The following is a 27,290-nucleotide window of genomic DNA, read 5'->3' as shown; positions in this document are numbered from 1 at the left end:
TGAAGCTGAATGATGCTAGAGAAGAACCAACTGGGTCCACTTTAAATTAATGACCTTGAATTTGTATGCTGCCCAGTAAGCATCCTGTTATTTCCTACTCCAATTATGTTTTTGCTTTTCTAGATCACTATCCCATCCCCTTTTTTCCTCAAACACCCAAAACCTCCTTCCCCAGCCTCACTCTGATGCTCTTGATTCCTTCTTAATAAAGGAAACAATAGAATAAAATTTCCACAAGCTCGTGTATCTTCCCCATCTGCCAATATCTGTATTCACATGCTCTGCCACCCCTTCCATTTCTACAGATGGACTATCTGTGCTCTCATCTGATGCCAGCCCTGAGACCAAAACTGTCACTTTTGCTCTAGATCTTGTCCATTCTCACCTCCTTGAGGAGGTGACTCCAGCAACCCCCCATATTCTTGATTTTTTCCACTCCACTGTATAATTTCATCAGACAAAATCCTTACCCTCCCTCCACCACCTGTCACCCCATGCCTATGACCTCCTTTATAGCAAAATTTCTAGAACGTATATCTGTTCTGGCTATCTCCTATTCTTTGCCCATTTGCTCTTCTACTCATCAGGCTTTCATCTCCACGCTGCACAGAAGAGGAGAGAAAACTTGTCAATGTCACCCATGGCCTCCACTTGACTAAATAGAATGACTGTTCATCAGTCCTCATCCTGGTTGGCCTGGGAGCTGCATTTGGCACAGCTGATGATCAGCCTCTCCTCCTGGAAGCCCTTTATTCACTTGGCTTCCAAGATACCACAGTCTTATGATTTCCTCCTGTCTCCATGTCCATTCCTTCTCAGTTTCCACGGATGATTCCTATTCTTCTTCCAACTTCTTAACATTCAAGGGCCCAGGGTTCATTCCTCAGATATCTTCCCTATTTATACTCAATTTCTTGAAGGCTCTTATTTAATTTCAGGGTTTTACAAACCAGCTGTGTCTGACAGCTCCTAAATTTGTATCTCCAGCCTTTTCTTCTCTCTGAATTCCCAACAAGCATATCCAACTGCCTATTCAGTGTCTCCATTTAGAAATCCAAGAAATCAGTTACTATCATGTTGACTCTGACTCATGGCAATCCCATATGTGTCAGTAGGACTGTGCTCCACAGGGTTTTCAAGGGCTGATTTTTTGGAACTAGAATGCCGGGACTTTCTCAATAGATACGCAAATTTTAAGATTCCAAAAGCAAGCTCCTGATCTATCCTCAAGAACTTAACTCCACCCTTACTCTTCTCCATCTTGGTTAATGGCAACTCCGTTCTTTCCACTGCTCAAGTCCAAAGCCTTGAAGTCACCCTGACTCCTTTTTATCTCACAGCCTCACAGCCAATCCATTAAGAAATCATTCTGGCTATATAGAATCACACCATTATCACCTCCACTACTACCCCTGTGCCAAGCCACTATTATTTCTCTTCTGGATTGTAGCAATAACTTCCAAACTGAACTCCTTTTCCACTTTTGCCCCCTAGAGTCTATTCTTAACACAGCAGCTAGAGTAATTCTACTAGACGAGACCGTATTACTCCTTTGCCCAAAACCTCCAATGGTTGTCATTTCTCTGAGAGTAAAAATCAAGGTTCTGCAGGCTAGGCTGCATGTGTCTGACCCCCTTGACTCACTCTTACTCCTCTTGTTTGCTCACTCTGTTCAAGTTTTGCTGGCCTCTTCACTGCCCCTTGATCACACCAGACACGTTCCCACCACAGGGCCTTTGCACTGGCTGTTCCTTCTACCTGCAATATATTTCCCGCAGGTATCTGCACAGCACTCTCCCTATGCTCCCAAGTCTTTGTTCAAATCTTACTTTCTCAATGAGGCCTACACTGACGATGCCATTTAAAATTACACCCCTGTATCTCACACTCCCAGTCCCCTTTACCTGTGTTACTGATTGGTTATTGACTGTCTCTCCTCTAGAATATAAACTTCATAAGGCCAGAATATTTTGTCATTTTGTTCACTGATGTATCTTCCCAGCACCTAGAACAGTTCTAGCATGTACTAGATGTTTAATAAATGTTCATCAAGTAAATGAATAAGTAGCTTTTCATTTCATAAAGATTCCACATTCATTATTTTTCTACTACTCAAACCCTCCAGAATCTGACCCAAACCTACCTACCACTTTTTCTTCAGTCTGCATAATTCAGTTATTCTATAAACCTCCATGGGGTACTTCCTATGTGCCAGACCCTGAGGAGGACTGTGGGTACATATAGATAAAATAAGATAGTCTCTGCTTTTGAGATCCTAGGAAAATGCCAGTCCCTCTTCTGTCCCCTATTAGGCCTTCTGCCTTGGGCCTTAACGTGGATGTAAATAGAGGTCATCTTGTGACCTTTTCTCTTAGAGCTCTCTGTTCCCCTGTTGTCAGGGCTCAGCTCAGTGAATGTTTCCTGGCAGACCAGGCAAGTGTCTCCTCTGGGACTGAACATTCTATTTCACAGCCACAGGATGTATTGGTCATATACAGAGTCCAACTGTATGGCTCCCTATTTCCTTTTCATTATTTACTTGTTAGCATCCTTGTCAAATTACCTGATTATCTGTTAGTCTTTCTAGTATTCCCTTTGCATTATTAGTTGTGAGTTTTTGGCAGATAGAGGTTCCTAGTGGGTTGTATTAAGACTTTTTAAGTTATTATCAGTACCAGTTGCCATCAAGTGGGTTCTAACTCATGGTGACCCCCTGTGTGTCGGGATAGAACTGTGCTCCATAGGGTTTTCAATGGCTGATTTTTTAGAAGTGGATCACCAGGACTTTATTCCGAATTACTAGTGATAGAAAACTCAAACAAGCTAGAAAGTTCAAGAGCAGCTTGATTCTGGAGTTCAAATGATGTCACTGGGTTCTGATCTACCTCTGTCTGTAAACTCTTTCTTCTCCATATTGACCTTATTCTAAGGCTCCACATGTAGCAAGATGGCCATTAGTAGCTCCAGACTTTCTTCCTCCCAAGTATAAATTGAGCAAAGAAGAAAAGGCTTCTCATCCTGTAACAGTTCAGATAAGAAACTTTAGCCTGACTTGCATTGACCCAGATTTGCTCACATGTCCACCACCTCTGGATCTGGGGCTGGCTATTAAAAGAAGAGCAACCATGTTGGGTGGACAAAAGCAACTAATGTTCACTCCATGGATGGTTGAAGATCTCCAACTTTGCTTTTTTAAGGTGACCCCTCACCTGTAGACAGATGGTCATTCTTACTTGCATTTGTCCTGTTTTTTTGTTTTTTTTCCTCTGGCTTTTGTGACCTGCAAATGGTTGTGTGTAGCTTTGTGAGTCTTTCTCAGAATGGTCTTTTCTTTAAAGTCTCAGAAGTAGAATGCCTGCCTTTTCTTCCCTGTGTGCCTCTGTTACAGGTTGTTATACCTGTCCTGGCCAATGAGAAGAATCACCTGGATTGGCCCCCTGTGGTATGTCAGGACATCAGGCGGCACGCCCACAGCCTCCAGTGCGACCTCTTGGTTATCCTTGAGCAAGTGAAGGGTAAAACTTTGCTGCCTCTTCCAGTAGGCTCAGAAAAGATGGAGTTTGAAGACTCTGAAAGTGAGACTATGTAAGTACCACCAGCCTGGCCATATGGGCCTATGAGATACGGGAGATACTGGTTTATCTAAATGTTTCTTTACAATTTTTCCGTTCCCGACTCTGCACAACGCCTCATTCTGCACACAAGCCCACTGTCTGCTGTTTGCCAACATCCTCTGACTATGTGTGCTGTGCTGATTACCACCCTCTCCCCAGTCCCTCTGCCACCAGTCCTTTAAGGCTACCACAGTGACGTGGCCTTTTTTCCACTCAGAATCGTATCAGGGCTGAGAGCAGTGACACTGAGTTCAGTATTTGGCTTATCAGGACAGTGTCTCATCATTGGCAAAGACCCAGGTCCAGCCTGGGAGACAGCTGCACCTCTTCCCAGTATTCACCTAGCATATAATGTCACAGAACTAACTCTGGGGGCTCTTGTTACAGTGCCAGACCTTCTGCCCCCAACAGCTGGAGACTTTTTTCGGGTCCTGGGATTTTTTTTTTTTTTTTTTTCTTAAATAAAAGCAGATCTGCCTTTGTTGGGGGCAGGAGTCCATGCCTCCTGCCTCTGGGTCATCACGAAAACCCCAGCCCCTTCTTCTTTTAAAGTTGTATTCACCACACCTTCAGCTTCCACTTACCATTCTGGCTTTAAGTGATCTCTATTTCTGTCCCCTGGGGATTTTTTTTTCCTCTTTCAAGCCAGGCTATGTATTTAAATGATATATTTTGCTATATTTTGTCAAGCACTTCTGTTTGTGGCAAGAAGTAGCTTTTCTACGTAAGCTCTGTCTGCCATATTGCCAAGAGTTTCCCAGTGCATAATTACTATCATTGTATATTCAGGGTTTAAAATTTGACCTGAAGAATAAGTAATGCATAGGATGGCAATATACTTTATGATGAGGTTTTTTTTTCCCCCTATTGAAAGTAATTTGCTACCTGTATAATCTGAAGAATTTCCATTTACCTGGAAACCACATTGTAGTTTAATAAAAATATCTGATTTTCAAATAAATTCAAAATGCCCATTTTCCTGGTCCCTTTATATTTCAACTTAGTAACATTCAGTGTGTGTGTAATCATTGCTAAGTTTGTCCCCTTTGTTCAAATTTAGGAGCCCTGGTGGCGCAGTGGTTAAGACACTCAGCTACTAACTAAAAGGCCAGCAGTTCAAATCCAACAGCCCCTTCATGGGAGAAAGATGGGGCAAACTGCTTCCATAAAGATTTACAGCCTTGGAAACCCTACGGGACAGTCCTGCTGTGTCCTGTAGGGTTGCTATGCGTCGTAATCAACTAGACCACAATGGGTTTTGGTTTTGGTTTGTTCAAACTTGATAATTTCCCAAAAAGGTGGATCATATCTGAGGGAGGTGAGTATCTTCTCCCTTCGGTATCTTCCATAACCACTTGTGGCGTGCCATTGCTCAGCAAATATGAATTGAATTAAACTAGGTAAAGGTGGGCTTCTGGCATAAAAATCTGAATGACATGCTCTCTTACTTTGTCATTTGTGTCCTGGGTTCCCAGCATGTACAGTTTTCAGTCAAGACTTCATGAAAAGACAACCGGAATGTGTTTTTGATTTTTAATCCTTTGCAAAATATGTTGTTGTTGTTGTTGTTGCTAGCTGCTGTGGAGTCAGCCCCCGATTCATGGCAATCCCATGCACAACAGGACTGGACTATTGTGATCCATAGGATTTTCACTGATTTTTGGAAGTAAGCTGCCAGGCCTTTCTTCCTAGTCTATTTTGGTCTAGAAGCTCTGTTTAGCATCATAGCAATACACAAACCTCTACTGACTGATTGCTGGTGGCTGTGCATGAGGTACATTGGCCAGGAATAGAACTTGGATCTCCCTCATGGAGGATGAGAATTCCACCACTGAACCACCAATGCCACCATTTTCAAAACATAAGAACCAGTCGCCATTGAGTTGCTTCCAACTCATGGAGACTCCATGTGTTCCATGGTAGAAGTGCACTTCATAGGTTTCAAAACATAGCAGTTTTTTTTTTTTGTTTGTTTGTTTTTTAAGTATGTGAAGGGGAATGCTTGGGCGTTCCATTCTTCACTGGAAAAGTGAGGACAGAGCAGTCATCATGGCAGTGTTCAGATAGCTGGTATTTTGCCTTGTGGAGGAGGATGTAACCTATTTCCTCTTGCTGCAGGGGTCAGGATGAAGATCAAAATAAGGATATCACAGGGAGATAGATATAGCTCTGAATAGAAACAAACTTCTCCCAGGAAGAGCTGATCTACTGTGGAATGTGCTTCTTTGTCAGGCAGGGAGCTTGTGGTCACTAGTGGGATTTCAAGCAAGGTTAGGTGTCCATCTGAATGTTTTGCATCCAGAGTATTCCGGCATTGACAGGAAGACTTGGTAGGATTCAGAGTCTTAAACTAGTCTTCAGAATATTGGACCTGTGTGTGTAATTGTGTATGTCTGCATGTATAAGCATATTTTCTGGGTGGGGGAACTGTGCCTTTCATTGACTAGTCGACAGAGTCTGTTATCCACCAAAAGTTCAGGATGCCTGGACTAGATGGAATTCCCCACTTATTTCTAAAAGAGTTGGAATTCTGTTTGGTGGGACACCTAGAGTTAAGTTATTTCCACGTGTTCAAGGAGATTGTTTTATCTTTCACAGCTTGGATTCCGTAGATAAGTCGGTCATCTACTCTATTGAGTCTGCAGTGATCAGATGGAGCCACCAAGTCCAGGTGGTGCTCAAGAGAGAGTCTTCTCAGCCACTCTTACAATGGGAGAATCCCACACCTAGGGCGGAGTTGGAGTTCTGGAAGAGCAGGTAGGCACAAAGGCTCATGCCCAAACCCTGGGGAGCAGATGTCCTACAGAGGATAAAGCCAGATCTGGCCTAGGGGAGCCAACCATTGAGTCTGATTCTTCAGGTGTTTCTCATCACCTCTAGCGCAGACAACTCAGTGTCATTTCGGTCAATAAAATTTTTCTATGGACTGGGAGATGCACTCTTTCCCCAAGTTCAGTAGTCATCTTTCCTTTCTGGGTTTACATTCAGTGTGTCTTCTGACATTTCCTCAAATGTTCTTTCAACTACACATAAAATTAAATAAAATAACACCCTTGACTATTTTCGTCTAATTGTCTATTCCTTTCTCTCTGAACAGTCAAGGCTAGATGTACACACTTTTTGTAAGGACCTGGAGAAAGAGAGGAGTTTTTGGAAGCTGGCTGCAGAAGGGTCCTCCTAGGTCTACGGGCATCATTAGTAGGACCGGAAAGTCTATCCATCCACTGTGCCCAGCCCGAAGGGGTTACTGCTCCTGCTTATTCCCCCTTTTCCTCCCCATTTCCTGGTTCTTTATCATTGCGTTAATTAATCCTTTACTCAAATGGAGGCAGGCAGATGTTCAAGGCAGATGTCCCTGCCCTTGCATTAGAGTGTCAGTGTCACATGGCCGGGCATGCCCATAGGGTGCCAGCCATGTTTGCACCACTATGCTGAGATGCGCCGTCCTCTTGCCCGGTTTCTGACCAGTCCGCTGACCTACTGTGGGCCTTGCTCCAACAATGCCTCTCTCACCCTGCCCCAGACCTTCCAGCAAGAGCTAATGACCTCCAGCTGCCAAGGTTTGGAGCCACCAGATGGTCACAGCAGAGTTCCCTGATACGACCTCCTGGAGCTGCCCCTTTGAACCTGTGTTCCCGATTCGGGCTTTTGCCCTCGCTGTACTGGGAACAGATGGCACGGCTCTTTGGGCTGGAGCACAGCCTCTGTGGAAGCACCCTGAGGCAGGGCTCCTCTGTCTGGTGAGCGTGGATCATCACAGTGTGGCTTGAATTTCCTGAAGTTCACCTGCATTCACCCTTCTCCGTGGTATTGTAGGTATGAAGATCTGGAATACATTTATAATCAACTGAGAACCATCAAGGTGAGGGGCATGGCTGGGCTCCTGGACAAACTTCAGAGCAGCTACTTCCCTGCTTTCAAGGCTATGTTCAGAGATGTTGTAGCAGGTGAGGGCCACTAAGGATTTTCACAAATACATTTGACTCAAAATTTTGTTTCGTGGTGAATTGACTTCTCTTTCTGATTGCAGCAGCTTCAAGTCCTTATAATCTTCCAACCTAAGGCAGAATAGCATAATGGCAAGAATGCCAAATTTTGGAGCAGAAAAACAGCTACTCTGTTCTGTTTCCAGCTCCTCCGCTGTGTGACCTTGTGCAGATTCTCCTAACCTCTCTGAGCTTCAGTGCATACTGTCGTCATGGTGCAAACACTTCCTGCCTACTTCATCTGGCCGTAGTGAGATAATATAGGCGGAAGCACTTTATTGTCTGAAAAGCACTATACAAATGAATGTTATCTGTCACCTCTGGGGTTCAGGTCCCTCTGCCCCTGGCTCCTTGAGAAGTCTCTATTCCATGTCCAGCTCTGTTCTGCTTTTTCTTTATTCCTGCTGTCAGATGGGACTGCGATTTCCTGGTCATCTGAGTGCCAGACAAGATCGGCGCTGGCCAAAATTGCAAAGCCAGCAAAGTCTGTAATTAGAAGGAGGTAAATTTTTTCAGGGTTCCGTCACCACTCGTCAGTGCACTTTGCTTCTTTACCCCTTTCTCACCTTCTCCTAGTTTTCAGTTTTGTAGATCAGAATGTGTTCTCAAAGGTATTTGCAGTTTCATATGATTTAAGCTTAGCCTGAGCAGTAGCGTCCAAAACATTTTCTCTCTATCAGAACTCTTTCTTTAAATACAATCTCCTATGTGAGTCCCAGAGCCCCAGTGGCAAAGTGAAGCGCTCAGGCTGCTAACCAAAAGGTTGGCATTTCGAGTCCGCCAGCTGCTCCTTGGAAACCCAGTGGGGCAGTTTTACTCTGTCCTATAGGGTCGCTATGGATTGGAATTGACTCGATGGCACACAACAACAGCATGTGAGTCGCTAGGTGGTGCCAACGGTTAACATGCTCAACTGTTAACCAAAAGGCTAAAGGTTCTAGTCCACCCAGAGATGCCTTGGAAGAAAGGCTGAATGATCTACTTTCAAAAAATCAGCCATTGAAAACTCTGTGGAGCACAGTTCTACACTGAGTCAGAGTCAGAGTCAACTCCATGGCAACTGGTTATGGAAGTCCAAAATGTAAAACTAATCAAGCTGTAACTGTTCTGTGGACGAGGGGAGTGGGCTGGGCCCAGAGCCCTGACCTACCTTCTCTGGCTGGCACAGGATTTGGAAACCACTTAGCTACAGGGATAAAGTTCCAGTGGTAGACTTTCTGACATCAGCTATGTAATAGAAGAGCTGGCATGAGTACCTGGTGTTTGAGGTCCTTCTAGCCCCCTAAAATCTCATCAGAGAAGCCCCTCTACTGGCACATAAAGCTGGCTCGGAACCAGGTCTTTCTTGTGGCCCATTTACCATTTCACTGAAGGATTCTATAGCTCAGAGGAACCAACTATTGTTTCCAACCGAAACTTCAATTCAATTGGGCAGGTATTTGTCCCAAAGAATGCTATATATATATATATATATACCACTGTTGATGTGAGGGATGGTTGTGAGGGACGTATTGTCAGACAGTTTTGAAATGTGTTAAGGAGAAACTGTATTTTTGGCAAGTGATGTCAATTTTCCATTTATGGTAGTGACTTACAGTTTTCATTCTATATAATACCGTTTAGCTAAAATTTGAGTCAGTTTATAGAAAAGCATTCAGTGAGTAATAGTACAGGTTGTACCAGACATGACAAATATCATAACGGTAGTATGCAAATGATTGAAGTTTGAGGCTCTGAAATAAAATAACATAGCAAAAATGTGTTTATGAGTTGGTTCTTTAGAGTTCCAAATATATTTTTCACATTAATAGGTTAGTAGACTGTAATTGTTCACATAAATTAATAGCTATAAAAAATTAGGTTCCCCAGGTCAGCTTCAAAAAGTTCATTATAGTAGAGTATATGCTGGCAATGAAAAGAAATTAGATAAAACATCACCATTATAATAGCACCAGATAAACACTAGTATAAAATGAAAATTTTTTTCTATAACTCAATTACGATCCTAGAAGCAAAGCAGTTTTGATTAGAGGAGTAAGGTACAGGCTTGAGCAGAAATTTTGGCAGGCTCTTTTGAACACTAAAAATGTTTCAGAGACTGGCAATTAATTTTCTCATTGCTAATTTCATTTCAAATTTGGCTTTCTTTATCCTAAATAGACATATACTACACGTGTTATTCTTATTACCTGTAGAAAACCAAAACCCATTGCCATAGAGTTGATTCCGACTCATAGCGACTCTGTAGGACAGAGTAGAACTGCCCCGTAGGGTTTGCAAGGAGTGAATGGTAGATTTGAACTACCGACCCGTTGGTTAGCAGCTGTAGCTTCTAACCACTTCACCACCAGAGCTCCATATTTTTTATTATTAGTCATGATCAAGATTGTTTTTTGGCTCACTGATGGACTTAAAGAGGGAGGGGAAAAGATTAATGCACATGAATTAGAAGATAGTGGGAAATAAAGAAGGGGTTAAAAAGGATATAGGAAAATGTATAGGAACAAGAGTTTTGAAGTGGAATATAAAGTGGGTTTTTAGACAGTGAAAAACCTTGGAAAACAGGAAGCAAGAGTCACCTTGAGGGAAAGAACAGGAGTTACAAAGACTGATCAGGAAATTATATTCTCTGGCCACTGGAGGCATGATTGGCATAGTATAACCCGGTTGCCAGTCAGGGATGTTTGTCAGTGGATGGGGTGGCGGGGAGTCATAATTCATGGATCTCTGGAGCTGACTTGTACTGGCTCACCCTGGCTCAGGAGAGCCCGTTCTAGGAATCTCTTTCCAACTCTGCTCCTCCCACTCCCTCCTCTGCCCTGCACTCAGTAAAGTCAAGTGAGACTGACTCCTCTCCCTGGCGGAAATAACAAACCCTCTGGGATAGAAAACAACTTGGGAGGTCCGTTAGGTTGTTTTTCCAGAGAACTAGGACAAAGGTAACTACTAAGGGGCCCTCAACTGCTTAGGGGGAAAATACCATAAATTGTTTTTCTAAAGAACCAAGGCAAAAGGCCACATAAAGGAACTCATTGCAACACAGATAGTATATGTCAAGTGCGTAGAACAATGACTGGCATGTTGAAGTGGTTTACTAAATGGTGTCGTTTTTAAGTTTCCTTTAGGATGAATGTGGAGTATTGTCCATATACTGTAGCCAGGGACTAAGGTCATCACCTCTAATATGATACCATCTGATTACCTGTACAGGAAAGAACCAGCCATCATAAAAACTTTCTTCCAGTTCATTGTGTTCCATGAGCTTCTGCATTCCCTCTAAGTTGCTATGGCAGTATTAGCATCCAATGCTGCTAGTTTTCTTGCTTTCCCCTCCCACGTACCAAGAGGTGACTGATTAAAGGCCTCTCTCTTTCCTTGGCTGTGTTGAAAGAGGCTGGGAGGTAGTCCTGGCTTTGAACATCAGCAGAACCTTGCCATAAGCAGACTGCTGTTTCTGTAATCGTGGTGACTTCTCTGTAAGACCTCAGTGAGGTTCTTTGTCCATAAATATTCATTAGATTACCCTTTATCAGATGCCTGCTATCGTGCAGGCACAATGCTAGTTGTTTATGAAGGTTCCATTTGTGTCACCTTCAGCCCTCAGGAAACCAAACCCAAACAGAACAAAGCCATTGTGATCCATAGGGTTTTCAGTGGCTGATTTTTCAGAAGGGGATTGACAGGCCTTTTTCTGAGGCATCTCTGGATGGATTTCAACCTCTAGCCTTTTGATTAGCAACTGAGCACCTTAACTGTTTGCACCACCCAGGCACTCCTTGAACCCTCAGAAGAACTCTTTAAATTAATTGCCATTCTGCCTATTTTAAATTTTTATTTATTTTGTTGTTGTGGAGAATGTGCACAGCAAAACATACACCAATTCCACAGTTTCTACATGTACCATTTAGTGACACTGATTACATTCTTCAAGTTGTACAACCATCCTCACCCTCCTTTTCTCAGTTGTTCCTCTCCCATTAACATAAATTCCCTGCCCCTAAGGTTCCTGTCTAATCTTTCGAGCTGCTGTTGTCAGTTTGATCCCATATAGATAGTTCTTAAAAGAGCACGATGCTCAAGGCAGACATTTTTTACTAGTTAAGCTAAGCTATTGTTTGGTTTTAAGACGATTTCAGGGGATGTTTTTTCTTTAAGGTTTAAAGATTATCTCAGGGCAATAGTTTCAGGGGTTCATACAACCTTCATGGCCCCAGGAAGTCTGGAGTCCATGAGAATTTGAAATTCTGTTCTACATTTTCCCCGTTTTGATCAGGATTCTTCTATAGAATCTTTGATCAAAATGTTCCATAATGGTAGCTGGGCACCATCCAGTTCTTCTGGTCTCATGGCAAAGGAGGCAGTTGTTCATGGGGGCAATTAGGCACACATTCCATATCCTCCTCCTATTCCTGATTGTTCTTCCTCTTCTGTTGCTCCAGGAGAGCAGAGCCCAATTGTTGTGCCTTGGATGGCCACTTGCAAGCTTTTAATACCCCAGGCACTACACAACCAACTAGAAGGTAGAACAGAAGCAGTAAGTATATTATTAGGTCAAATTAAGTAGGATGTCCCATGAAACCATAACCCTAAAGCTCCAAACCAAGAAACCAAATCCCGTGAGTTTTTTGGTTGTACATAAGCAGGCTCAGCAGCTATTCTTACGTTGTTGTTGTTGTTGTAAATATGTCTGTCACACAACTTTTGCCAATTCAACTTTTTACAGCTGTACAACTTATTGACAGAAATTACAATAATCAGCTGTGCAACCCTACCTTTAATCGATGCAATATTTCCATCACTGTTAGCACCACCCTTTCCCCCTCTCTGCCCCTTGTAACTGCTAATAAACTTTGTTCTCTATACATTTGCTTTTTTATATAAGAGAGATCGTACAGTATTTGTCCTTTTGTGAATGACTTATTTCATTCAGGATAATGTCTTCTAGCTCTATCCATATTGTAGCATGTATCAAGACTTCATTTTTCCTACTGGCTGAGTAGTATTCCATTATACATATGTACCACATTTTATTTATCCATTTAGCTGTTAATGGGCATTTAGGTTGTTTCCAGCTTTTGGCTATTGTGAATAGTGCTGCAATGAATATTTGTATACAAGTCTCTGGGTCATATGGTAGTTCTGTTTTTAGTTTTTTGAGGAACTGCCACACTGTTTTCCACAATGGCTATACCATTTTACATTTTCACCAGCAATGGGTAAGAGTTCCAATTTCCCCACATCCTTGCCAACATTTGTTATTTGCTTTTTTGTTGTTGTTGTTGTTGTTGTAGTCATCCTAGTGGGAGTGAAATGGTATCTCGTTGTGGTTTTGATTTGCGTCTCTCTGATGGCTAATGATGCTGATCATGTTTTCATGTATATCATGGCCATTTGAATGTCCTCTTTGGTGACATGTCTATTCAAGTCCTTTGCCCACTTTATGATTGGGTTGTCTTTTTGTTTTTAAGTTGTTGAAGTTTTATATATATTTTGGTTATTATATTCTTGTCAGATATATAGTTTCCAAAGATTTTCTCCCACTCGGTAGCTTTTCTTTTCACTTTCTTGGTAACGTCTTTTGATGAACAAAAGGTTTTAATTTTTATGAGGTTCCCTTTATTTATTATGTCTTTTGCTGTTTATGCTTTTATTATATTAGATAATCCATTGTTAAAAGCGAGGCCTAACAGTACTGCCCCTGCTTTTTTTCCTAAGAATTTTATGGTTTTAGTTTTCACATTTTGGTCCTTAATCCATTTTGAATTTGTTTTTGTGTATGGTGTGAGGCATGGATCCTGTTTCATTTTTCTGCCTATGGAAATCCAGTTTTCTCAGCACGATTTATTGAAAAGACTTCTTTCCCTATCAAATAGTCTTAGCACCCTTGTCAAAAATCAGTTGACCGTAGATGTGTGGGTTTATTTCTGGACTCTCAAATCTATTCCATTGGTCTATGTATCTATTGTTGTATATTGTATCTATTGTATATATCTATTGTACCAGGCTGTTTTGATTAGTGTAGCTGTGTCAGAAAAACCAAACCCGTTGCTGTCGACTCAATTCTGACTCATAGCAGCCCTATAGGGCACAGTATAACTGCCCCATAGGGTTTCCAAGGAGCGGCTGGTGATTCAAACTGCCCACCTTATTGGGTAGCTGTACAGTATGTTTTAAAATCAGGAAGTGTGAGTCCTCCTACTTTGTTCTTCTCTTTCAACATTGCTTTAGCTATTTTTGACCTCTTCCCATTCCATATAAAGTTGAGGATTGGTTTTTCTATTTCTTCAAAGGAGGCTGTTGGAATTTTTATCAGGATTGTGTTGAATCTATAGATCTCTTTGGATAGTATTGACATCTTAACAATATTAAGTCTTCCGATCCATGAACATGAAATATCTTTCCATTTATGAAAATCTTCTTTAATCTCTTTTAGGAGTGCTTTAAAGTTTTCATTGTAAAAGTCCTTCACGTTCCTGGTTTGATATATTCCTAGGTGTTTTATTCTTTCCGATGCTACTGTAAATGGAATTGTTTCCCTAATTTCCATTTCATATTTCTCATTGTTGGTATATAGAAACCCAACTGATTTTTATTTGTTGACCTTATACCCTGCAACTTCGCTAAGTTCCTCTATTAGCTCTAGAATTTTTCTCGTGTACTCTGGGATTTTCTATATATAGGGTCATATAATCTGCCAACAGAGATAATTTTACTTCTTTTCCAATCTGGATACCTTTTATTTGTTTTTCTTGTCTTATTTCTCTGGCTAAAACCAAAAACTCGTTGCCGTTGAGTAGATTCCGACTCATAGTGACCCGATAGGACAGAGTAGAACTGCCCCATAGGGTTTCCAAGGAGTGGCTGGTGGATTCCAACTGCTGACCTTTTGGTTAGTAGCCAAGCTCTTAACCACTGTTCCACCAAGGCTCCATTTCTCTGGCTAGGACTTCTAATGTAATATTGAATAGAAGTGATAAGAGCAGGCTCCCTTGTCTTGTTCTCTATTTCAAGGGGAAAGCTTTCAGTCTTTCTCTACCAAGTATAAAGTTGGCTACTGGGTTTTCTTATATGCCCTGAATCGTATTTGAGGAGTTTTCCCTTCTATTCCTATCTTCTTTAAGGTTTTCATCAAGAAAGGATATTGGATTTTTTCATCAAGAAAGGATGTTGGTTTTTATCAAATGCTTTTTCTGCATCCATAAAGATGATCGTGTGGGTCTTTTCCTTTGTTCTTTTGATGTAGTGTATTATTTTGTATGATCTTCTAATGTTGAACCATCCCTGCATTCCTGGAATAAATCCTACTTGATCATGGTGTATGGCTCTTTTAATATACTGTTGGATTCTGTTCGCTCGTATGTTGTTGAGGATTTTTGCATCTATATTCATGAGATATTGGCCTGTAGTTTTCTTTTCTTGTGGTATTGTTGTCTGGTTTTGTTATCAGGGTTATATTTGCTTCATAAAATAAATTAGGGAGTATTCCTTCCTTCTCTATCTTTTGGAAGAATTTAAACAGGAGTGGTGTCAATTCTTTTCTAAATGTTTTGTAGAATTCCCCAGTGAAGCCATCTGGTCCAGGACTTTTTTTTTGGTGGGAGGTTTTTGATGACTGATTTGATCTCTTTACTTGTCTTGGGTCTGTTGAGACTTTCTGTTTCCTCTTGAGTCAGTTTGAGTAGGTTGTGTGCTTCTAAGATTTTGTCCGTTTCATCTGGGTTATCCAGTTTGTTGCCATACAGTTGTTTATAATATTCTGTCATAATTCTCTTTATTTCTATCAGGTCAGTTGTAATGTCCCCTCCTTCATTTCTTATTTTGGTTATTTGCATCTTTTCTCTTTTTTTCTTTGTCAGTCTAGCTAAAGATTTGTCAGTTTTATTAATCTTTTCAAAGAACCAACTTCTGGTTTTACTGATTCTCTTTTTCTGTTTTTGATTTCTTTTTATTTATGCTCTGATCTTTGTTATTTACTTTCTTCTAGTAGGTTTAGTCTTAATTTGCTCTTCTCTTTCTAGTTCCTGGAGTTGTCGAGTTAGGCTATTTATTTGAGATCTTTCTTCTTTTTTCATGTAGGCATTTATTGCAATAAGTTTTCCTCTGAGTACTGCCTTCACTGCATCCCATAATTTTTGGTATTTTGGTATTCTCTGCCTTTTGATTGGAGCGTTTAGTCCACTTACATTCAGTGTAATTACTGATAAGAAGTGACTTCTGACATTTTGTTATTTGTTTTTCGTATGTCTTAAGGCTTCTTTGTCTTTGTCCTTTACTGCTGTTTGCTTTTGTGTTTCATTTGACTCTAAGAAATTTGTGATTCCTCTTTTGATTTGTTCCTTGACCCATTGGTAGTTTAATAGTATGTTGTTTAATTTCCATATGTTTGTGTAGTTTCCAGGTTTTTTTCTGTTATTGATTTCTAGCTTCATCTCATTGTGGTCAGAGAAAATACTTCATATGATTTCAATCTTTTAAGATTTATCTAGACTTGCTTTGTAAACTAACATGTGGTCTATCCTGGAGAATGATCCATGTGCACTGGAGTAGAATATATATTCTACTGTGTTGTTTTTGGGTGGAGTTTCTATATATGTTTGTAAGTCTTAATTAGTTTCTAGTATCATTTATTTCCTTTGTTTGCTTGCTGATCTTCTTTCTTGATGCTCTGTCCAATACTGTAAGTTGTGTATTGAAGTCTGCAACTATTATTGTGGCACTATCTGTTTTCCCTTCAATTCTATCAGTGTTTGCTTTACATACTTAAGTGCCCCAATGTTGGGTGCATATATATTTATGATTGTTAAATCTTCTTGATTAATTGACCCTTTTATCACTATATTGTGTCCATCTTTATCTCTTCTGACAGATTTTGTCTTAAAGTCTGCTTGCTCTGATATTAGGACTGCCACCCAAACTCTCTTTTGGTTATTATTTGCATGTAATATGTTTTTCCACCTTTCGCTTTCAACTTATTTGTGTCCTCGGGTTTAAGATGTGTCTCTTGTAAACAGCATATAGTTGAATCATTTTTTTAATCCATTCTGCCACTCTCTGCCTTTCGATTGGAGCATTTAGTCCATTTACATTCAGTGTAATTACTGATAAGAAGTGACTTACTTCTGCCATTTTGTTATTTGTTTTTTGTGTGTCTTAAGGCTTGTTTTTGTCCTTTCCTATTGCTTTTGTGTTTTGTTGGCTTATTGTAGTGAGCCTTTTTGGTTCCCTTCTCCTTTCCCTTTGTGTATGTTTTTTTATATATTTTCTTAGTGGTTACCATGACTATTACATTTATAAGCTTGTATTTATAACAGTCTGGGGTAAGTTGCTACCAACATAACTTCAGTAACATACAAGTAATTATCTATACCATTCCTCCCCCACTTTTGTTTTGTTATTACATCTTTGTATTTTATATGCCCTGTAACATAATTTATTCTTGTTTTTATATATTTGTTATTAAAAAAACGTGAAGGAGAAAACACTTAGAATTATCAAGCACGAATACTTTATTATTAGCCCTTATACTTGTCCATGCATTTCCCTGTATTAGGGATCTTTCTTTTTATGTAGCTTTGAATTTCTTTCCTGTGTCTTTTCCCTTCTGCCTATTTTTGAGGCTCAGAGAGGTGAAGTGTGCTCAAGGCCATACAATCGGTGAGTACGTGGGCCAGAGTTTGAAGACAGGTCTTGTGTTGTGGTTCTAAAACGTTTTCTCTGTTTTGCATTGTCTCAGAGATATCAGCAGCAGAGTAATCAGCAAACAATTATCAAGTGTCTACTATGCACAGAACAGTAGACTGGGGCTGGAGGGACAGGAAGTGGTCCAGATTCAGGAACTCTATAGACAGCTCCTTAGCCCCTTGGTCAGGGCTCTCCAGATTTCAGTATTCCTGCATAGGAGCTAGGATGTTTGCTGGAACCGGCCTCCTCATTCGCTTTGTAGATCCTTCTCTTTCTAAGCGCTAGTGCTCCAGGGTGGTTGTGAGCCTCAAGCAGGGAAGGGTAACCGTCTCCAATTCCTTCCAGCTCTGACAGAGGCACAGGACATCCATGCTCACCTGATGCCGCTCCACCGCCACCTGGAAACCATCGAGAGTGTGGAGTTTCCCAAGGTGAAACCACGGCTACGGCCTTTGCTCCATGTGGTCTGTCTGATTTGGGCCACGTGCAAGGACTACCGCTCCCCAGGGAGGCTCACCGTGCTGCTCCAGGAGATCTGCAACCTTCTCATCCAGCAGGTTGGCCACCCAGGATTCCCAGCAAACTCTGCCTGGGGTTGGTTGCACCACGTTGTAGGAAAGAGTAAAGCGTGCATTTCTCAGGGAAATAATATGGTTCAGATAGTTCTCATGCTTGAATTATTTTACTATCATAAGATAATAATTCACAAAGACATTTTCAGTAGTACTGAAGTACCTGAGTAACCCATTCTTCCTTTCCCCTCTGCCTAAGACCAGGGGTGGGGTGAAGGGTGGAAGTATGAATTTCAACCTCCTTAATGTTCTGTGCGGGTGGATTGAATTAGGTTGGCAGCATAGCCTAGCAATTAAGAATGTTGGCTCTGGAGTTAGACTCTTTGTTGCTGTCGAGTCGGTGCCAACTCGTGGTAACCCCCTGTATAACAGAACAAAATGTTGCTTGGACCTGTGCCATATTCATGATCATTGGTTAGTTTGAATCCATTATTGTGGCCATGGTGTCAATCCATCTCGTTGAGGGTCTCCTCGCCTTCACTTGTCCTCCACTTTGCCAAACAAGAAATCCTTCTCCAGTGCTTGGTCCTTCCTCATGGTGCATCCTAAGTAAGTGAGTCAATGTCTCTGACAGTATTCTGTCATTCATATGGTTTTCATTGGCTGATTTTCTCAAGTAGGTCACCAAGCCTTCCTTCCTAGTCTGTTTTAGTTTGGAAGCTTTGCTGAAACCCAGCCACCATGGGTGACCCTGCTGGTGGCATAGCTTCCAGCATCGTAGCAACATACAAGCCACCATAGTACAACAAACTGTCAGATGTGTGGGAGGGTGTCAGACTACCCTGTGCCAAATCCTGGCTTCACCACCTGTTAGCTGTGTGTGCCAGGGCAAGTTACTTACCTGCTCTGGGCCATAGTGTCCTCCTCTGTACAATAGTAAAAATAAGAGAACCTATCTTGAAGGGTATCTGGGTGACAGGGCCCAATTAAGGCATGTGAGGGCTCTAAGCACTGATAATCTGTGGTGCCTGCTTCTCTGCTTACTCACTCATTCAAGCAGGATATGTGAGTTATATATATACATGTATATATATGTATGTGCGTTTGTGTGTGTGTGTCTTAGCTATCCATGATGTAACTTCTTTTTAAACGTGACTATAATATTAGCGACTGAACACAAAAGTTGACATTTGCCACTTTAGCAGAATGAGATGGACTGGATTATGAAATTTTTTGTGGATGTGGGGTACTAAGATTTTTACTATATACCACATTTTCTGTAAAAAAGAATATTCTATGTATTCTACAACAAAGAAAACGAGTCAGTGAGCTTACTTGTTACAACAATCAATGTAAAATTCTGTTGATCTCCCACAATGAAAAACTGTAGCAAGAGTTCAACTCGACAGCCCACTCCCACCTCTTGTTTATTAGAGAGAAATGGTATACTCCTAAGAGACCCGCCAAGATAGAGAGTTTCAATTACACAGTAGGGGACTATAGGAGACAGATGTCAGTGAAGGTGTCAAAGTGGTAGGAGCCTCATAGCTTAAACAACCTTGTGCATGGGTGCCCTTATGACCCTGAAAGAACTTTATTTCCAGCTGGCACATTTTCACACACTGGAGCTGGTATCGGTTTCATTTAGTGCCCTTCCACTGCAGTGCTCACTTTTCCTTGTGTCCTGTCTGCTTGGCACCTATGGGTCTCTGCTTTGGACAACTGGTGCCCCTGTTTTGTTGATGTCCTAAGCACGTTCTTACCTTGCGTATCGGTTAATCCGTCCCTGCTGAGTGATAGCGAGGCGTCAGTGAGATAACGTCAGGGATGCCCTGCTCCTGGTAAGAACTCAATGCCTGTGAGCTATTGAGAAATAACTTCTTGGATTACACACTTCTTGCGCTTCCTACTTAGGGAGGGACTTTTGTAACACCAAACAGGGCAGCGTGAACCTCTAGGAGACACAACCTAGGCTTAAGGAGTTTTCAGGTGATCTTCCCCCAAATTGGCTTCTTTTACATTCAGGGAGGCTTGACCATGAGAAAACAATGAACAAGTTTAAAGATCAGCTAATAATAACTAACATTATGGAGTACATTGCAGGCTGAAAAATGCTCTATGTGCATTATCTGAGTTGATATTCACGTGAACCCTGTGAATGGACAGGGAGGGCCTTGTTACTCTCTTTTCAAGACATGGACTCAGGCTCAGGGATGTGCCCTGGGCTGCCCCGGGACACTGAAAGCAGGACTTGAACCCAGGTTGTTCAGCTCCTAGACCAGCACTTTTCCATCACTCATGTTTATCAGTCAGGACCCTTGCCTGAAAGTGTCAGAAAACCCAGCCAAAACTGGAATCAGCAGAAAGATAATTTATTGGCTCATATGCCTTAAAAGAGCCCCTGGGTAGTGCATTTTGTTAAGCACTCAGCTGCTAAATGAAACGTTGGAGGTTCAAGTCCACCCAGAGGCACCTTGGAAGAAAAGCTTGGCTGTCTACTTTGAAAATATCATCCATTGAAAACCCTATGGATCACAGTTCCACTCTGACACCCATGAAGTTGCCATGTGTTGGAACTGACTGGAGGGCAGCCGGTTTGTTTCTTTGTTTTTGTATCTTAAAAGTCCAGGGGTAAGGCTAGCTATAGGTCTGGCTTATTGTAGGGATCAGAGGCCATTTGTCAGGACCCAGTTTTCCCTGCCCTTCTCTCTGGTGGTTGAGATGACTACCCAACAGCTCCAGCTTCACAGCTTTCTAGGTTCAAGTCTCTTGGAGACAGGGAAATACTTACGGCTTAAAGAATGTTTGCACTTGAGTTATTTTACTGTCACAAGCCAGCAAGCCATAAAAGGACACCTGGGAAAGAACATCTGCCCAGCCCCAGCAGGTCCAATAAAAGTCTCATTGTCTTTCTTTGCCATTGATTGGTCACTTGCACATCCCTCAGCCAATCCCTGTGGCTAGAGGGTTGCAAAAATTATTTGGCTTAAACCAGGTTCCAGTCCACCTCTAGAACTGAATCTGGGGTCAAATATTTCCTATACTGTTCCTCTGGCTATTATTTAGTTCAGAGTTGGTGTTTGCAAAGTTATGTGATGTCATGAAACTGCAGCCAGACTCAGTGATACTAAATCTGTTTGCATTCCAGGCCTCTGCTTATCTCAGCCCAGAAGACCTCCTGAGAAGTGAGGTAGAAGAAAGTCAGAGGAAATTACAAGTGGTCGTGGACACTTTGAGCTTCTTCAAGGAGGTGTTTAAGGACAGAAGGGAGAATCTCCATACTTACTTTAAAGAAAACGAAGAAGTAAGGGAGTGGGATTTCCAGTCCTCTTTGGTCTTTGTGCGATTGGACGGCTTCCTGCGACGACTCTGCATGGTAGAGGTGGGTGTGCTCATTCGTTACAGGTTTCCAGGTTCATACAGGCATAAGGAAGCCAAGAATTCACAGAAGAGAAAGATCAACATGGTGGCCAACCCTCCATAGGTTGGAAGAATCCATAAAACCCATTGCCTTCGAGTCAATTCCAACTCATTGTGACCCTATAGTCCATTATAAGAGTTTAATGAATAGCTATCATTTCAATTGATCATCAAGCAATGCGTGTATTAGTAGTTTAAGAAATTCTGATTATAGACCTGTTAAGGAAGAAGGCTCAAGGAATCAGTCAACTAATTCAATGGTTTTCAGATTCTCCATAGTTGGGTGGTCCAGTTGTTAAGTGTTTACCTGTCAATGAAAAGGTTGGCAGTTCGAATCCACCAGCTGTTCCTTAGAAACCCTCTGGGGCAGTTCTACTTTGTCCTGTAGGGTTGCTATGAGTCGGAATCGAATTGATGGACATGGGTTTGGTGGGTTTTTTGCTTATTTATAACTTTGTTTCAAATAAACTCTTACTAAAAAGTCCAGTGGGAAAAAAATAAAAGTGAGCCGATCTGAATGCAGTTAGGGCAGTCCCACTAAGCTGGCTGCTCTGAACTTCTCCTCCACTCTCCTACCGTCAAGATGGCTCCGAAAACCACAAAACTAGTGAATTCCTGTGCAAGGAAATAAAGCTTTTGTTTGAAGTTGCGCTTTTCCCCCCAATTATTTAAAAACTAATGTGGATTTTCAAGTTTAAATTTCAGGGTAAGAAGACACAGGGTTTTTTTTTTTTCATTGTTCAATTCTCAGAATTTAATATGGTTAACAGTTCTTTTAACATTTTACAGCTATAAATTTACTGATTGTACTTTGGGAGAGGGTAGTAGGCAAAATAAAGTGAAACACATACTTGACCTTAAACTCATTTGAAGAATTCACTGTTCCGTTCAATATTAGGACAATAGACAGGGAGACCAAGAAGGAATTATAATTGTGTTTTGAGCTATTATCAGCAGAGATTTGGATTGAAGAGAAGAGATGTTTTGGGAAGGGGCTGTGATGAATTGAACAAACCATGGGATTGTGAGGATAAGAAGATATGAGATTGAATCTGTTCATTTCAGTTCAAAAAGAATTTCTCCAGCACAAGCATGTAGCAGACACTGAGCTAGGTACCGGGAATACAGAGATAACCGAAATACGGTTTTGCACGTAAGAAGCGTATGGACCAGTGAGGGCCACAGGACAGGAGAAGGTGCACACACTAATGGAGGAGATTTCGGGGCGCAAAGGCAGAGAAGCAGGAACATCAAATGTGGTGTATTAAATGCGTGCCAAAGGCGAGGTTGGCATGGTACTGGGAGCACAGGAGAGGGGCCTCTAGCCCCGCGGGGTTCTGAGAGAGTGGGGAGCACCAGAGGAAATGAATTTTGAAACTGCTGTAGGAATTCGCCTGGGAAAGAAGACGGGCGAGGACACACAGACAGAAAATGTTTAAGAGAGAAAGCCAGAAGCTAGATCTTATGAGAGGCACACCTTAAATCCTTTATCGGGATCACAGAAAGTATAAATAATTGATACCCAGCTTTTTCATAAATGCTGCGTTTCCCGCGGCCCTTTCCATCACAGCTCTCCATGGGCAGCCTGCCCTCCCCCTCCACTCTTGACTCCTCTCATCTCTCCCATTGTCTCCTCTGCTGTTGTTTAGGCAGTGACTGACACTGCCGCTCAGACTTGGCCCTGGCCTGGGCTGCCCACGGTAGACTAGGTAGCTGCCCTGGTCGTGTTGGCAGGCACTGCTGCTCAGGCTGGGTCCTCGGGCTCTGGCGCACATGCTAATGATGTGACTCTGCAAATAGACAGCTCTTCTGAGGTTACAACACCTAATCTCCTGTGTCTATTCAGTAAATATAAGCAGCCCAGCCACCAGTCTCCCTGGAGGCATTACCCTCATAATCGTCTTCTCTGGGGCTGCTTTTTCTTTCTGAATCAAGGGCACAGATGCCTAAAAAGCAGTTGCCGGGTTTAATTAGAGGATGACTTGAATGTCGCCACGCTGTGTGTGTGCTGCTGCTTGCCCTGTTGGTCTGCCCTTTGCTGGGGTTTACTCGTTTGCTCTGTGCTGAGCTCCGCCATTTCTTCTCTTTACTGCCTTTCCCTAGAAGGCTCTGGGGGGTGCGAACGGTTAATGCGTCAGTTGCTAACCAAAAAGGTGGAAGTTCAAGTCCACGCAGAGGCACCTGGGAAGAAAGGCTTGGCAGCCTACTTCCAAGAGAATCAGCCGTTGAAAACCTTGTGGAGCACAGTTCTACTCTGACACACACAGGGTCGCCATGAGTAGGAATTTACTCAACAGCAGCTGGTTACTGGTTTCTCTTTCCCTGACTCTTTTTCCTCCTTTTTCTACTTGTCTCCCTCACCTTTCTCTCTCTCTCTATTTCTCATACGTCTTTGTTCACCCTGAATATCCATGATTTCACTTTTCCCTGTGGCTGCCTACTTCCTCCTTTGTTTGTGTTCCCTCCTCTTTTATGTTTTACATCTTCCAAATATTCGCTCAGTCTCCTCCTCCTCGTCCTTTGCCACCCCTATCCTCTCCCTTCCTAGCTCAGTGCAGCGGAACCTGGGACTATCGATCCGTCTCCTGGCATATTTCATGCAGCCCTTTAGTTAACATTTTGTTTGTCTCTGTGATCGATGCCTGTTTGAGAGCAGATTAATCTGCTTCTCTCCAGCAAGAATTAGCATGAATTTAGCCTTGTTCATCATTCAGCCCACTGTTTTAATACCGTATGTGGCCACCAAGATGTTGGTAGCTGCAATAATTAAATACACGAAGCCAAGTTAATAAAAAAAAAAAAAAATAACATGCTGGATAATGAATGAGGAAGATTGAAGTAGGAAGAATATTGAATGTACCATGAACTTTCAGAAGAATGAACAAATCTGTCTTGGAAGACATAAAGCCAGAATGCTCCTCAGAAGCGAGGATGGCAAGACTTCATCTCATGTACTTTGGACATGTTAGCAAGAGGGACCAGTCCCTAGAGAAGGACATCATGCTGGGTAAAGTAGAGGGTCATTGAAAGAGAGGAAGACTCTCAGTGACATGGATTGACACAGTGGCTGCAACAATTCGCTCAAACATAGCAACAATTGTGAAGATGGCACAAGACTGGGCAGCGTTTCATTCTGTTGTACATAGGGTCGCTATGAGTCGGAACCGACTCAACGGCACCTAACAACAAGAAGCAGTTAATAAAATAACATCAGCGTGTCTGCCCTGCTGCCTGTTCACGCCAACCCATCAACCTTGTAAAGGGATGGCTTTTAACCTCCACGGTTCTCCCAAGTATTTTTCCTCTGATTTGTGTTGCTTTTTTGCTCTTTTGCACAAGAGAATTTGGTTGTGCGGATCGGCTCTTCTCCTCCGGGTGCCTGCTAAATGAAGGGGAAAGCTAGGAAGGAGGAGGCATATTGCTGAGTAGTTTTCAGCAGGTCTGTTGTATATGGATTAATTGCATTCTCAGGATACCACCATCCTCCTCTTCATCATCACACCCATGATATAGCTGTTCTCTGGGAAGGCTAAGGAGGAAAGGGAAGAGAAATGGAGAAATACAGAATTAACGTGTTTCAAGAGCCTGTCTCCTGCCAGAGCCTGGTCCTTGCAATCGTCATGAGAATCGGTGTTAATACCCTGACTTTAACAAGTGTGCACAGTTTTCAGTTGAATATACAAATTAACTTGCCCATGGTCACACAACTGAGAAAGGTATAGCTGGGATTTGTACCAGGACCATATGGTTACAAATACTGTCTTTCCATCAAACTTTTATATCTCCCAGGGGGTTCAAAAGACTTCCCTCCCTCCCTTTCTTCCTTCTTCCCATTTTGAGGGTCCCAAACTGATTTATATGATTTTATTCTGCCCTTGTACACTATTTTTACCATATGATTTCTAGGTCTTTTTATCTATTATTTGGATAAAAATCTAATTCCCATACCATGAAAGGGCCTTATTTGACTTTATAACTTGCTAAGGAAATCCTCAAAGCGTGTAAAATCTTCACAATTTGAATGAATAGTCAAAAATCAAAGAGGAAAAGAGTTATTCAATTGCCGCTTGATTCCTTCCCTCACCCTGCCTTCCAGCACGCACACACGCACACACACGCACACGCGTGCGCACACGCACACACACACGGGCACACACTTGCTGAGTTCACTCTTGTGCCATAGTATTGTAGATTCTCCAGATCCCCTGTTTGTGTTTGTGCCTGCAGCCTCTTCCGTCCATACAATGCAGTAGGCAGCTTGGAGAGAACCCTCATTTCTTTCATTATAAAATCGCTATAAAGCTGCGATTCACTTGGAGGCAAAATGATTTCCTGCTGAGGCTTTATGTGAAATGATTAGCAGGGAGATAGGTAATAAGATGACCTAATACACACTGCTTTTCCTTTTGCTCTTCCCACCATCTCCAGCCCCTCCACTGCCTCCTTTTATTCAGAGCCTAATGGGGGCTTCCCTTATAGCCCACTGGAACATGTGGTCATCTAGAAGACCATTAGTCATATAAGGTTGGCAGCAGAGGAAAGGTAAAGAAAGCAGTCTTTTTCCAAATGACCTTTTGAGGTTTTTCATCTCTGAATGTCTGCTTTGTGCTCTCCCTTAATGAATTCTGAAGACATTTCTTTTAAGATGGACGGCATGACCTCTGCTTCCAGAGCGGGGGTGCTGTTTGTCAGGCTTACCGTTATTCCTAATGTTGATTCTTTACCTCCTGGGCTCTCCCCTGCAACCAGCCTTAAATGTTGTTAAATGTTGCACAGTTTTTCTTAAGAATGGGACCTGATCAGTCCAGGAAGTTGTCTAGGACCCTGGTGCCCTTTGTAATGTCAGTCTGTAACGGAGAAATCGAATGCCTCCTTTAAATGCCATTATCCATATACTACCAACCTGATCTAATGATGCTGGTATGATCATAATTAATCCTAGTGGCTGCCATTTCTTACAAGACACTTCTCATGTAACTCTGTAACCTATGGCAAATTAGGTATTATCCTCCCCATTTACAGATTAGGAAAGTGAGGTTTAGGAAAGTTAAGTGCCTTGTTTTAGGTAATATAGCTAGTAAATCCACCATACATCTGTCAGTTGTCGTACTGTGGTATCTTGCGTGTAGCTGTGATGTTGGAAGCTATACCACTGGTATTTCACAAACCAGCAGGGTCACCTATGGTGGACAGGTTTCAGCAGAGCGTCCAGACTAAAACAGACTAGGAAGAAAGGCCTGGTGATCTACTTCCAAAAATTAAAAAAAAATAAACTCTTGCCGTCGAGTCAATTCCGACTCATAGCAACTGAAAACCTTTTGGATCACAACAGAATATTGTCTGACATAATGGTGGAAGGTTAGCCCAGTTAGGCCAGTGATCATGAGGGTGGCACAAGACTGGGCACCGTTTCATTCCATTACACGTAAGGTTGCCATGAGTTGAGTCGACTCAACAGCAACTAACAACAATAATAGCTAGTAAGTGGCTGAACCAGGGTTGTGTGAAGCCAGGGTTTTTGACCCTAAATCCTAGGCTCTTTCCACTATGCTGTATGTCATATCCTTGAACTTGATATTTTCAGACTGGTGGCACCAACAGTTAAATGCTCAGCTACTAGCCAAAAGTTTGGCTGTTCTAACCCATCCAGAGGCACCTCAGAAGACAGGCCTGGTGATCTGTTTCCAGAAGGTCACAGCCTTGAAAACCGCATGGAGCAATTCTGCTTTGCACACAGGAGGTCACCATGAGTCAGAAATGATTCCTCAGCAACTGACAACAACATATAACATATTCCATGTGAATTGCTGGGATGAATAAAAGTGCTTATTGGAAAAGATCATTTCAACCTCCGATAGGTTTCAGTTGCCTTTTATCTGTTTTATGAGGACTTTTAAGTAAACACTGAAGCACCGTTGCCCCCACTCTCCTAAAATAGAATAGTGTAAGTATTTTGAAAGTCAAATATGTAATCATGGTCATCATGACAAATCTGTTTCTGTAATTGTGAGACAATTTCCCACCTGATTAAGGAATCTTTTCTACAATATCTCTGACATTAACTTCTACTAAAATCC

The 27,290-nt window shown here is 42.0% G+C and overlaps 1 protein-coding gene across 1 annotated transcript in view; it reads left to right on the top strand.

Annotated features, from left to right (window-relative positions):
* The window catches only part of DNAH9 (dynein axonemal heavy chain 9), a 450,622-nt gene that overhangs the window by 8,842 nt on the left and 414,490 nt on the right, over positions 1-27,290 (top strand). The window contains exons 2-6 of the mRNA XM_012555448.1: positions 3,389-3,585; positions 6,213-6,371; positions 7,431-7,561; positions 17,627-17,838; positions 20,942-21,175. Coding sequence (XP_012410902.1) covers positions 3,389-3,585; positions 6,213-6,371; positions 7,431-7,561; positions 17,627-17,838; positions 20,942-21,175 — 933 coding nt within the window. The remainder of the gene's footprint in view (positions 1-3,388; positions 3,586-6,212; positions 6,372-7,430; positions 7,562-17,626; positions 17,839-20,941; positions 21,176-27,290) is intronic.

The sequence above is a fragment of the Trichechus manatus genome, unplaced genomic scaffold (genome assembly GCF_000243295.1).
Source record: "Trichechus manatus latirostris isolate Lorelei unplaced genomic scaffold, TriManLat1.0 scaffold00040, whole genome shotgun sequence".
NCBI lineage: Eukaryota > Metazoa > Chordata > Mammalia > Sirenia > Trichechidae > Trichechus > Trichechus manatus.
This window is presented reverse-complemented; position numbering and strand designations above follow the sequence as displayed.